General features: G+C 42.1%; 1 protein-coding gene across 6 annotated transcripts; it reads left to right on the top strand.

Moving 5' to 3' along the window:
• Nucleotides 1-2,269: 2,269 nt before the first annotated feature.
• On the top strand, nt 2,270-12,263 carry LOC121845388 (inward rectifier potassium channel 16-like). 6 transcript variants are annotated; one of them, XM_042316642.1, is made up of 3 exons: nt 2,270-2,421; nt 9,895-10,001; nt 10,741-12,263. In XM_042316642.1, the coding sequence occupies exon 3, from the start codon at nt 10,772-10,774 to the stop codon at nt 11,933-11,935; it is 1,164 nt and encodes a 387-aa protein (XP_042172576.1). In that variant the 5' UTR covers nt 2,270-2,421; nt 9,895-10,001; nt 10,741-10,771; the 3' UTR covers nt 11,936-12,263. The 6 variants fall into 6 exon arrangements, with proteins under 6 accessions (XP_042172576.1, XP_042172575.1, XP_042172577.1 ...); XM_042316639.1 differs by lacking the exon at nt 2,270-2,421 and adding an exon at nt 8,286-8,437; XM_042316641.1 differs by lacking the exon at nt 9,895-10,001.
• The last annotated feature ends 2,149 nt before the right edge of the window (nt 12,264-14,412 follow it).

Below are 14,412 nucleotides of genomic sequence, written 5' to 3'. Positions count from 1 at the left end.
TTTCTGTATTATACTTAAGCAAAAATGTACTTTATGTCCGTATTCTTATCTTTTATTTTTTATTATTGTTGCATTGTTGAGAAGGAATCTGCAAGTAAGTATTTTTTGGGGTGGTGAATACCATGTCTACATAAAACTAATAAAACTTTAAACTAATGACCAAGAGCACAGTCTCCCAGTTGCATAGGGCAAAGGTTAACTAGCTGACTAATGAATAATGAGAATATAAAGCGGAGGTATTACGAAACCAATAACTAGCCTACTGGGTTTGCTGTACTCATTATGTCTAGGGGTCCTAGCTACATGGTCTGTAACCTGAGTCATTATGTCTAGGGGTCCTAGCTACATGGTCTGTAACCTAACTCATTATGTCTAGGGGTCTTAGGCCCAGCTACATGGTCTGTAACCTGACTCATTATGTCTAGGGGTCTTAGGCCCAGCTACATGGTCTGTAATGCTACAGGAAGGCCATAAAGATCATCAAGGACATCAACCACCCGAGCCACTGCCTGTTCACCCCGCTGTCATCCAGAAGGCGAGGTCAGTACAGGTGCATCAAAGCTGGGACCGAGAGACTGAAAAACAGCTTCTATCTCAAGGCCATCAGACTGTTAAACAGCCACCACTAACATTGAGTGGCTACTGCCAACACACTGTCAATGACACTGACTCTACTCCAGCCACTTTAATAATGGGAATTGATGGGAAATGATGTAAATATATCACTAGCCACTTTAAACAATGCTACCTTATATAATGTTACTTACCCTACATTATTCATCTCATATGCATACGTAGATACTGTACTCTATATCATCGACTGCATCCTTATGTAATACATGTATCACTAGCCACTTTAACTATGCCACTTGGTTTACATACTCATCTCATATGTATATACTGTACTCGATACCATCTACTGTATCTTGCCTATGCTGCTCTGTAGCATCACTCATTCATATATCCTTATGTACATATTCTTTATCCCCTTACACTGTGTATAAGACAGTAGTTTTTTTGGAATTGTTAGTTAGATTACTTGTTGGTTATTACTGCATTGTCGGAACTAGAAGCACAAGCATTTCGCTACACTCGCATTAACATCTGCATGTGACAAATAAAATTTGATTTGATTTGATTTGATTTAACCTGACTCATTATGTCTAGGGGTCTTAGGCCTAGCTACATGGTCTATAACGTGATTGGATGTTTGCGTAAATGTGAGAAGTAAACATGTGTGTCACACCCTGATCTGTTGTTTCACCTGTCTGTGTGCTTGTCTCCACCCCCCCAGGTGTCACCCATCTTCCCCATTATTCCCTATCCCTGTGTATTTATACCTGCGTTCTCTGTTTGTTTGTTGCCAGTTCGTTTTGTTTCGTGAAACCTACCAGCGTTTGTTCCCCCGCTTCTGTCTATTCTTGCTCCTGTTTTCTAGTCCTTCCCGGTTTTGACCGTTCTGCCCTGACCCTGACCCTGACCCTGACCCTGACACTGACCCTGACCCTGACCCTGACCCTGAGCCTGACCCTGAGACTGCCTGCCGTTCTATAACTTGCCACACCTCTGTGTGACCTCTGTGTGACCTCTGTGTGACCCCTGCTTGCCTCTACCCTGAGACTGCCTGCCGTTCTATAACTTGCCACACCTCTGTGTGACCTCTGTGTGACCTCTGTGTGACCTCTGTGTGACCCCTGCTTGCCTCTACCCTGAGACTGCCTGCCGTTCTGGATCTTTGCACGAGAGACATCTGTTCACATATTGCCAAGCAATCCTGATCACTACCACCTGTTGTGCTTATCAAGGCTTCCTGGCAGAGCCTTTGACCAGGTTGGTGCTGCCATGGGGATGGGGTGTAGAAGTGTATCCTGGTAGTGTGTTGCCTAACGGTGTGCTAACACTAAACTAACCCCCACATCATAACAGGATAAATTCTCTAAAACATCCCAAGAAGTGAAAACAGGAGCATGGGATGTCCCCACGCAGGAGTTTTCATTCACCAAATTGACCTTTTCCTGCTCAGGTCTCTTATGGTGAGGAAAACCTCCTGGCCCTATGCCAACTGCAATAAAACGTGTTTCAACAAAGCCTTCTTCCATATTGAAAATCGAAATAGCATTGACATCTAGCCAGGAAACTTTAATTTGTCTGTAAATATATTATACCGGTCATAAAATCTTATGGATCGACACAATAGGGTTTTTCTCAGGGGTGGTGTGATTGGTCCCATATCATCAGACTCAATGACATGGGACTTTGCCTCTGGGCCAGTCCTGCCCTCAGAGGGTCACACTCACCTGTAAATAGGTTATAAGTGAGAGACTGACCGTAACAACTCTTAGCAGCCCGGATTTACCTGTTTGTCTGTGTTGTGTTTCAGTGACAACAACCTCACGTCTCAAACACACACCTACAACTGAAGTAAGTGTCTTATCATTAAGTAACAGAAATTAGATAAGGTTTGACTTTTTTATATAGGCAGTGTTGTATCCAAGTGATTTTTGGTTTCTTTCTGGGCTTATTGTGGAGAGCTTTTATGTGGACACATTTTGCAATGCTGTGTGTGTGACAGGCACAGCTGTGTTTGTGTAAACAGGATATCTTCTTGTCTTTCACCCACACATCCAATGTGTGTAAAAATGTGTCAGTGGAGCGTTTTTTACAGGTTAATCTAAACATTTCAGAAACATTATCCATACACTAGTTCAATTAAACATTCATATTTTCTTTATACTCGCTTATTATACAACAAAAGTCCAATGTTTCAATTTAAGTAAACATTTCTGAATCAGTACTTTTGATAGTGGGAACCAAACTGAGCAAATAATTGTGGTTCCACTTTAGTTGGATACTCCATCTGTAGATGCTCTGTAGACTATCAGTAATATTTAATCTATCTACAACCATAACCCTAGCTCTAACCCTTACCTGAACCCTTATCCTAACCCTAAACTTAACCCTTACCCTAACCCTAAACTTAACCCTTACCCTAACCCTTATCCTAATCCTAAACTTAACCCTTATCCTAACCCTAAACTTAACCCTTATCCTAACCCTAAACTTAACCCTTATCCTAACCCTAAACTTAACCCTTATCCTAACCCTAAACTTAACCCTTATCCTATCCCTAAACTTAACCCTTACCCTAACGCTTATTCTAACCGTAACCTTAGCAAGCAATTGATAATCAACAGAGTTTGTTGATAGTATGACCATCTTTCGAGCATCTACAGATGGAAAATCTGGACTTTCCAAATGAAGTGGGACAGTAGGTTTTGTTAGGAAATTCAGTCGTGGCCAAAGGTTTTGAGAATGACACAATTATTAATTTTCACAAAGTTTGCTGCTTCAGTGTCTTTAGATTTTTTGTACTTTTTGTACTGTGGAATACTGAAGTATAATTACAAGCATTTCATAAGTGTCAAAGGCTTTTATTGACAATTACATGAAGTTGATGCAAAGAGTCAATATTTGCAGTGTTGACCTTTCTTTTTCAAGACCTCTGCAATCTGCCCTGGCATGCTGTCAATTAACTTCTGGGCCACATCCCGACTGATGGCAGCCCATTCTTGCATAATCAATGCTTGGAGTTTGTCAGAATTTGTGGGGTTTTGTTTGTCCACCCGCCTCTTGAGGATTGACCACACGTTCTCAATGGGATTAAGGTCTGGGGAGTTTCCTGGCCATGGACCCAAAACATCGATGTTTTGTTCCCCGAGCCACTTAGTTATCACTTTTGCATTATGGCAAGGTGCTCCATCATGCTGGAAAAGGCATTGTTTGTCACCAAACTGTTCCTGGATGGTTGGGAGAAGTTGCTCTCGGAGGATGTGTTGGTACCTTTCTTTATTCATGGCTGTGTTCTTAGGCAAAATTGTGAGTGAGTCCACTCCCTTGGCTGTGAAGCAACCCCACACATGAATGGTCTCAGGATGCTTTAATGTTGGCATGACACAGGACTGATGGTAGCACTCACCTTGTCTTCTACTGACAAGCTTTTTTCCGGATACCCCAATCAATCGGAAAGGGGATTTATCAGAGATAATGACTTTACCCCAGTCCTCAGCAGTCCAATCCCTGTACCTTTTGCAGAATATCAGTCTGTCCCTGATGTTTTTCCTGGAGAAGTGGCTTCTTTGCTGCCCTTCTTGACACCAGGCCATCCTCCAAAAGTCTTCGCCTCACTGTGCGTGCAGATGCACTCACACCTGCCCGCTGCCATTCCTGAGCGAGCTCTGTACTGGTGGTGCCCCGATCCTGCAGCTGAATCAACTTTAGGAGACGGTCCTGGCACTTGCTGGACTTTCTTGTGCCCCCTGAAGCCTTCTTCACAACAATTGAACCGCTCTCCTTGAAGTTCTTGATGATCCGATAAATGGTTGATTTAGGTGCAATCTTACTGGCAGAAATATCCTTGCCTGTGAAGCCCTTTTTGTGCAAAGCAATGATGATGGTACGTGTTTCCTTGCAGGTAACCACGGCTGACAGGGGAAGAACAATGATTCCAAGCACCACCCTCCTTTTGAAGCTTCTTGTCTGTTATTCGAACTCAATCAGCATGACTGAGTGATCTCCAGCCTTGTCCTCATCAACACTCATTTAACGAGAGAATCACTGACATGATGTCAGCTGGTCCTTTTGTGACAGGGCTGAAATGCAGTGGAAATGTTTTTGGAGATTCAGTATATTTGCATGGCATAGAGTGACTTTGCAATTAATTGCAATTCATCTGATTACTCTTCATAACATTCTGGAGTATATGCAAATTGCTATCATACAAACTGAGGCAGCAGACTTTGTGAAAATTAATATTTGTGTCATTCTCAAAACTTTTGGAAACGACTGTAGGCTATTGGAACCTGAAGATCTTTCCAAAGGTGATATTTCTTGGAAATTAATACACAGTTGCAAAACAGGAGCTGTAAAATAGTTTTTTGTGATGCCATTAATCAGTGGTGGAAAAGTATCCCATTGACACACTTGAGTAAAAGGAAAGATACCTTAAGAGAAAATAACTCATTTAAAAGTGATAGTCACCCAGTAAAATATTACTTGAGTAAAAGTATTTGGTTTTACATATATTTAAGTATCAAAAGTAAATGTATAATGCATCATTTGATGCAAAATGCATCATACGGGATGATTTCTGTATTTTGAAAGATACATATCTTGAAAACTTTACTGCTGACAGGCAAAACATTTCGAAATACCAAAACATTGTTTTTGGGTGGAGTTTTCCTTTAAGCAAACTAGACGGCACTGTTTGTATTTATTTGTATTTATGGAGAGCCAGGGGCACACTCCAACACTCAGACATAATTTACAAATGAAGCATGTGTATTTAGTGAGTCCACCAGATCAGAGGCAGTAGGGATGACCAGGGATGTTCTTTTGATAAGTGGGTGAAATGGACCATTTTCATGAAGCATTAAAATGTAACAAGTACTTTTGGGTGTCAGGGAAAATGTATGGAGTAAAAAATGCATTATATTTTTAGGAATGTAAAGACGTCAAATTAAAAGTTGTCAAAAATATAAGTAGTAAAGTACAGAGTAGTACCTTAAACTATTTTTACTTACAGTGCATTCGGAAAGTATTCAGACCCCTTGACTTTTTCCACATTTTGTTACGTTACAGCCTTATTCTAACATAGATTAAATCGTTTTTTTCCTCATCAAGCTACACACAATACCCCATAATAACAAAGCAAAAACAGGTTTTTAGAAATAAAAATAAAAAACTGAAATACCTTATTTACATACAGTAAGTATTCAGACCCTTTGTTATGAGACTCGATATTGAGCTCAGATGCATCCTGTCTCCATTGATCATCCTTGAGATGTTTCTACAACTTGATTGGAGTCCACCTGTAGTAAATTCAACTGACTGGACATGATTTGGAAAGGCACACACCTGTCTATATAAGGTCCCACAGTTGACAGTGCATGTCATAGCAAAAACCAAGACATGAGGTTGAAGGAATTGTTCGTAGAGCTCTGAAACAGGATTGTGTCGAGGCACAGATATGGGAAAGGGTACCCAAGAACACAGTGGCCTCCATCATTCTTAAATGGAAGAAGTTTGGAACCAACAAGACTCTTCCTAGAGCTGGACGCCTGGCCAAACTGAACAATAGGGGAGAAGGGCCTTGATCAGGAGGTGACCAAGATCCTGATGGTCACTGACAGAGCTCCAGAGTTCCTCTGTGGAGACGGGAGAACCTTCCAGAATGACAACCATCTCTGCAGCACTCCACCAATCAGGCTTTTATGGTAGTGGCCAGACAGAAGCACTCAGTAAAAGGCACATGATAGGCCACTTGGAGTTTGCCAAAAGGAACCTAAAGGACTCTCAGACCATGAGAAACAAAATTCTCTGGTCTGATGAAACCAAGATTGACCTCTTTGGCCTAAATGCCAAGCGTCACGTCTGGAGGAAACCTGGCACCATCCCTACAGTGAAGCATGGTGGTGGCAGCATCATGCTGTGGGGATGTTTTTCAGGATCGACGGAAAGATGAACGGAGCAAAGTACAGAGAGTTCCTTGATGAAAACCTGCTCCAGAGCGCCCAGGACCTCAGACTGGGGTGAAGGTTCACCTTCCAACAGGACAATGACCCTAAGCACACAGCCAAGATAATGCAGGAGTGGCGTCGGGACAAGTCTCTGAATGTCCTGTAGTGACCCAGCCAGAGCCTTGACTTGAACCCGATCTAACATCTCCGTGGAGACCTGAAAATAGCTGTGCAGCGACACTTCCCATCCAACCTGAGAGAGGTTGAGAGAATCTGCAGAGAAGAATGGGAGAAACTCCCCAAATTGAGAAGACTCAAGGCTGTATTTGCTGCCAAAGGTGCTTCAGAAAGTACTGAGTAAAGGTTCTGAATACTTATGTAAATGTGATATTTCTCGTTTTTTATTTGTAAAAAATGTGCACAAAAAAAATCTAAAAACCTGTTTTTGCTTTGTTATTATGGGGTGTTTATGTGTGTAGATGAGGGGGGGAAACAATTTTATGTAAAGTGACAAAATGTGGAAAAATTCAAGAGGTCTGAATAATTTCCAAAGGCACTGTAAGTACTTTACATCACTACCATTAATGATTATAAACCAGAGATAAGCATAAGTGTTCAGACTCAATAAAGTCATAAATCCACTAGATGAAACACTTTTTAAAATATATTTTATTACATATGTTTAAAGGTAGACTTTGCTCTCACACAGTCAAGCACAGTATCAGCATGTGCAGAATGTGCAGGGGTTCTCTTCATGCTGTTCACTGGGTGGTAGCCACGGGACCAAAACAGCAGAGAAGTTGAGCCTCACGCGTCACCCTGTTAGTTGTTGTGGTAATGTACCCAATAAATTGTTTACTTTCTGCATCACCATCATATCGATGAGTCTACCTATAAAGGACAGCATTGTAACTATAATGCAATTAAAGGACATGGAAGCATGGTCATACATCTACAATTAGAATATCAACAATTATCTTAAATATTTAGAAGTCATACTTTTGAGTGCTGTTCATGTGCAATAATCAGAACTAAATGTCTTATCTCTGCTCACTGGTCACCATAGCAGCACCCACCCGTAGCACGCTCTCCAGCAGGTATATTTCACTGGTCTTCCCCAAACCCAATTCCTCCTTTGGCTGCCTTTCCTTCCATTTCTCTGCTGCCAATTACTGGAACGAATTGCAAAAATCACTGAAGCTGGAGACCCATATCTCCCTCACTAGCTTTAAGCTGTCAGAGCAGCTCACAGATCACTGCACCTGTACATAGCCCATCTGTAAATAGCCCATCCAACTACCTCATCCCCATACTGTTATTTATTTATTTTGCTCCTTTGCACCCCAGTATCTCTACTTGCACATTCATTTTCTGCACATCTATCACTCCAGTGTTAAATTGCTAAATTGTAATTATTTCACCACTATGGCCTATGTATTGCCTTACCTCCCTCATCTTACCTCATTTGCACACACTGTATATAGACTTTTTTTCTCTATTGTGTTATTGACTGTATGTTTATTTATTGCATGTGTAACTCTGTGTTGTTGTTTGTGTCGCACTGCTTTGCTTTATCTTGGCCAGGTCGCAGTTGTAAATGAGAACTTGTTCTCAACTAGCCTACCTGGTTAAATAAAGGTGAAATAAAAAAATTAAACAATTAAAAAGAGATAGTTCAGCCAAATTAAAAAAAAAAAATACATATTGGTTTCCTTACCCTGTAAACCAGGGGTGTCAAACTCATTCCATGGAAGGCCTAGTGTGCTAGTTTTTGTTTTTTCCTTTCAATTTAAACCTAAACAACCAGGTGAGGGGAGTTCCTTACTCATCAGTGACCTTAATTCATCAATCAAGTACAAGGGAAAACCCACAGACAATCGTGGATTGAGCTTGACACTTGCTGTAAACAGTCTATGGACAAGGTATGACAGCAATCAATCCGTTGCTTTTGTTCACCTGACCACTATTTACAAATGCTAACTTCTTAGCTTTTGTGACACAAATCCAATGCAAGTCAATTGTCTTGATATTAGCATTTTTTACTGGGTAAGGATACCAGTATGTCATTTGGGTAAATATCCCTTTTAACATGTCATTGTATGCATTAGTGGGAGTTTGTTTGGTGAGATTGTTTTTGCTGTCAAGAAAAACAAAAATGCTGCAATAAACGGGTATACTGTTACTGGAGAACGTAAGGCCTTCGAGTAAGCCGCATTTCTACGTGTCCAGTGTCAGATGAACTGGTGGATACCATTTTTATGTCTGTGCGTGCAGCATTAAGAAAGTTAGAGGTAGTTTGGCGAGCCAATGCTAGCTAGTGTTAGCGCAATGACCAGAAGTCTGCAGCGATGGTAGCGTACGCTAGAGACGTCATAGTGCACGCAGAGACATTAATACGGTATCTACGAGTTCATCTGACCCTGGGTACGTAGAAAAACAACCTACTTGCCAGAATCTAGTTGTATCCCTGTAAAGATGGACTTTTATGGAAACATTTAGAGGAGAATGCTATTCGTGGTAAATGCAGGATAATAATTTATCCTCAAAGTCAAAAGAGCTCACCAACTACACAGAGCTCGGGGTTACAGTTAATGACCCAATACAATTCTCAATGCAGGGAAAGAGAAGTTGGAACGGACTCTAGACTGACAGTGTTTAAATATTCCGTTTCTTTATGAATTGGCACCTTGATTGCGATATAATGGCACCGGTTAGCTGACTAATCATTAATATAGTCACCAGGTCAGCGCAATCATTTAAGGTATGATGAACACACTTTAGGTGTGAAGAAAGGAATAAGTGCTGAGTAATTAACGAAAGGCGTAGTTAGCTGTTTTGAAGTTGTAAGTAAAAAAAGTTGTAAGTTGTAAGTTAAAAAAATGTAGTAAGTAAAAACAAAATCTACAAAGTAAATATTATAATGTTGCTTGACACAGAAACACAGGTTTTAGTGAAATTCTCAGTTCAGTGTGTCATCCACCTCAAGTAATCTTAAATTGTAGCTGTGTTTTAAATGGACATGCACATTGTCCTCTGTTTTCCATTGTTCTGGGGCAGAGCAGGGTAAAACATTTTAATCAGACAGGCCAAGTCTGTCTGATTAAAATGAGGTCCTTTCCTGGTAAGAATAATTATGATCTCTTTCCCCACCCAGCCTAAATCCTAGTTGAATCTTTATAGATGTGTTCTGATAATGCCCAGATATAGATCAAAGGGTGAAAGGATCAATACTTGGACTAGGTGAGGGATTTAAGGTCTATTTCCTTGGTTACTGTTGATCTGTGAGGTATAACAGAATCCGTACTAGGTCAGTAAGATGACATGGTGAAACTAAACAAGGAAAGGTTGTATAAGGCTTGTTTTTTTTTTTTTTTACCAGAAAACTCTTCAATGTTTACATTGAGAGTCACTAGATCAAGTTTGAGGGCACAATGAAGAAGGCTCCAGTTTTTCAAAGTAGGCCGTCTAGAGAAACCTGCAATGAAGGAAAGTACAACTTTGATGTTAAACATGACGTTAAACTTTTGTTGCCAATGGGAATCGGCAATGTATGTGTTATGGTTGTATAGCATGTTAGGACAAATGAATGGAACGTTCTGGACGACTAGTGAAGCGAACACAAAGGAAGGGAGAACCCAGAAGTCTCTCTCCTTTTGGCTGTCTTGGTTACAGCAATCATATTGCACATGAAGTTTCACAAAGGCATGTTAATTTGACATCTGATTTTGCCTTTCATTTTGACTCATCCTGTCTTCATTTCTGTAAAATTATGGAAAATATTTATTGAAATGAATGAATGTGGATATAATTTGGACTATCATTAAATGTAATCGCACAGCTTTTTACTGTGTTCCCCCTAGCAAATCACAGTTCTCGTAAATAATCAGCCAACAAGATAATGTGTTTTCACAGCATGGGCATGACATTGTCACGGTCATTCAGGTGCTGATAGCCTCAGGCAAGGTGTGACCTAGCCTGTTTCCTCAAACATGGAGGCTTCTCTTCATCAAACACAGAGGAACCTGATGACATTAAGCTGGCTTGTAATGGAGATGGTCTCTCACCAATAACATCCTTTCCTAACCTAAACCCTTGTAAAAAGAGACTAAACTTGACCTAATAAAAACGCTTTACGTGTACTTCTACCTATAGGACTGTGTACACTATATATTATTTTAGGTTTTACTAATCACACTAACCTCACAAATATATATATATTTTTCAGGGGGAGGCACGGCACAAGAGCCCTTGTTAAAATGAGTCCAGGCATGGACCAGCAGCAGTGTATCATTGATACCCAACACATCACGACACACACCATGGGCAGAGGAGATCTTGGCCGGGGGGAGGGGGAGAAGAAGCTGCGCTACATGCTGAAGGACGGTAGCTGCCCCGTGGTGTTCCACCAGTCCCCGGGCCAGTGGAGCTTCTTCCTGGCCGACATCTTCACCACGCTGGTGGAGCTCCGCTGGAGGGTCATGCTCCTCATCTTCTGCCTCTCCTACATCCTCTCCTGGCTCTTCTTCAGCATCCTCTACTTCCTGATCGCCTACGTCCACAAAGACCTGGAGGACCATGACACGGCTCCGTGTGTGGCGAACGTCCGCAGTTTCACTTCCGCCTTCCTGTACTCCATGTCGACCCAGGCGACTATCGGCTATGGCTTCCGGGTGATGACGGAGAACTGCATGGTGGCCATCGTGGTGGTGACTATCCAGGCCCTGATGAGTTGCTTCATCGACACAATCGTCATCGGCATCACCGTGGCCAAAATGGCGTGCGCGAGCAAGAGGGCGCAGACAGTGGGCTTCAGCAGCTCTGCCGTGGTCAACGCGCGCAACGGCGCCCTGTGCCTTGTGTGGCGTATCGCCGACTTCCGCAGGAACCACATCCTGGAAGGCACCGCCCGGGCGCAGCTGGTCCGCCCCACGAAGCACCCCTCTGGGATGATCTCCGTGACCTACCAGGACCTAGACATCCAGAGTAGACACCTCATCCTGGCCACCCCGGCCAGCATCGTTCACAAGCTGGAGCCTGGGAGCCCCCTCTACAGCCTGGGACCGGACAGCCTGGCGGAGGAGGACTTTGACCTGGTAGTGTCCTTCACCTACACCGGTGACTCCACAGGCATCCTGCACCAGACACGCACGTCTTACACCCCAGCAGACATCCGCTGGGGCCAGCGCTTCCAGGACATGGTGCAGGTGGGGAGGAGGCAGTACAAGGTAGACTATGCCCTGTTTCATCAGACCACCTGGGTGCAGACACCCATGGTCAGCGCCCAGGAGGGTGACAGGGGGAGACCGCCGCCCACGGAGTCTATCGTCCAATCGCAGCAGCCGTTTGTGAGATCGAGCAGGAAATTCCGGAGGTCCTTGGCTGATGTCAGTGAGGAGGTGGTTCAGGAGGCGTGGCTCTGATGACGCTGTGATAATCCCAAAACAGCAGAGACAGATAAAAACATTGTTACATTATCGTTATACAGTACATTATCACACAGGACTTCAGGAAAGGACTTGAGTAAGTGTAATAGGGTAGTTTCATTGTAAATAACTATTTTATATCATATTTTATACTCCTTTGTTATATCCTTTATGAATGTAATAATTGAACTAAATGTTATTAAATAAATAAACAAAGAGTACGTTGTTGAAGTCACATCTGACGTCCAAGGTCGTCCTCATTTGAACGTCTTTGTTGTGATGGACAGACTGCACCACATTTAAAATAAATATACTTTTTTTCTGATGTGATGGTCGTAAAGTTTTATTCAAATACAAAAATACCTCCCATGTTTCTTTAGTGAAAAGTCCAAAAGATGATTGATTATTGTGCATTGTAGTGAAGTCATATGCAATATATTTACAGTTCCATTATTCTAAACCATGTTTTAATTCAATCTGCATCACATTCTACACTGGGGTTAAATCACAGAGCTGTTCATTCTACACTGGGGTTAAATCACAGAGCTGTTCATTCTACACTGGGGTTAAATCACAGAGCTGTTCATTCTACACTGGGGTTAAATCACAGAGCTGTTCATTCTACACTGGGGTTAAATCACAGAGCTGTTCATTCTACACTGGGGTTAAATCACAGAGCTGTTCATTCTACACTGGGGTTAAATCACAGAGCTGTTCATTCTACACTGGGGTTAAATCACAGAGCTGTTCATTCTACACTGGGGTTAAATCACAGAGCTGTTCATTCTACACTGGGGTTAAATCACAGAGCTGTTCATTCTACACTGGGGTTAAATCACAGAGCTGTTCATTCTACACTGGGGTTAAATCACAGAGCTGTTCATTCTACACTGGGGTTAAATCACAGAGCTGTTCATTCTACACTGGGGTTAAATCACAGAGCTGTTCATTCTACACTGGGGTTAAATCACAGAGCTGTTCATTCTACACTGGGGTTAAATCACAGAGCTGTTCATTCTACACTGGGGTTAAATCACAGAGCTGTTCATTCTACACTGGGGTTAAATCACAGAGCTGTTCATTCTACACTGGGGTTAAATCACAGAGCTGTTCATTCTACACTGGGGTTAAATCACAGAGCTGTTCATTCTACACTGGGGTTAAATCACAGAGCTGTTCATTCTACACTGGGGTTAAATCACAGAGCTGTTCATTCTACACTGGGGTTAAATCACAGAGCTGTTCATTCTACACTGGGGTTAAATCACAGAGCTGTTCATTCTACACTGGGGTTAAATCACAGAGCTGTTCATTCTACACTGGGGTTAAATCACAGAGCTGTTCATTCTACACTGGGGTTAAATCACAGAGCTGTTCATTCTACACTGGGGTTAAATCACAGAGCTGTTCATTCTACACTGGGGTTAAATCACAGAGCTGTTCATTCTACACTGGGGTTAAATCACAGAGCTGTTCATTCTACACTGGGGTTAAATCACAGAGCTGTTCATTCTACACTGGGGTTAAATCACAGAGCTGTTCATTCTACACTGGGGTTAAATCACAGAGCTGTTCATTCTACACTGGGGTTAAATCACAGAGCTGTTCATTCTACACTGGGGTTAAATCACAGAGCTGTTCATTCTACACTGGGGTTAAATCACAGAGCTGTTCATTCTACACTGGGGTTAAATCACAGAGCTGTTCATTCTACACTGGGGTTAAATCACAGAGCTGTTCATTCTACACTGGGGTTAAATCACAGAGCTGTTCATTCTACACTGGGGTTAAATCACAGAGCTGTTCATTCTACACTGGGGTTAAATCACAGAGCTGTTCATTCTACACTGGGGTTAAATCACAGAGCTGTTCATTCTACACTGGGGTTAAATCACAGAGCTGTTCATTCTACACTGGGGTTAAATCACAGAGCTGTTCATTCTACACTGGGGTTAAATCACAGAGCTGTTCATTCTACACTGGGTTAAATCACAGAGCTGTTCATTCTACACTGGGGTTAAATCACAGAGCTGTTCATTCTACACTGGGGTTAAATCACAGAGCTGTTCATTCTACACTGGGGTTAAATCACAGAGCTGTTCATTCTACACTGGGGTTAAATCACAGAGCTGTTCATTCTACACTGGGGTTAAATCACAGAGCTGTTCATTCTACACTGGGGTTAAATCACAGAGCTGTTCATTCTACACTGGGGTTAAATCACAGAGCTGTTCATTCTACACTGGGGTTAAATCACAGAGCTGTTCATTCTACACTGGGGTTAAATCACAGAGCTGTTCATTCTACACTGGGGTTAAATCACAGAGCTGTTCATTCTACACTGGGGTTAAATCACAGAGCTGTTCATTCTCACTGGGGTTAACTGTTAAATCACCAGCTTGTGTTCAGTGTCTGGTGTGTGTGCTGTACTGTAGACAACTAAATCACATTTCTACACTGGGGTTAAATCACAG

Source organism: Oncorhynchus tshawytscha, unplaced genomic scaffold, assembly GCF_018296145.1.
Source record: "Oncorhynchus tshawytscha isolate Ot180627B unplaced genomic scaffold, Otsh_v2.0 Un_contig_12287_pilon_pilon, whole genome shotgun sequence".
Taxonomy (NCBI): Eukaryota; Metazoa; Chordata; class Actinopteri; order Salmoniformes; family Salmonidae; genus Oncorhynchus; species Oncorhynchus tshawytscha.
Note: the sequence above shows the minus strand (reverse complement) of the source record. Positions and strands in the feature narration are given on the sequence as shown.

Coding starts and splice junctions, on each gene's coding strand:
- LOC121845388 (XM_042316641.1), top strand. CDS start 10,772: ATGAGTCCAGGCATGGACCAGCAGCAGTGTATCATTGATACCCAACAC.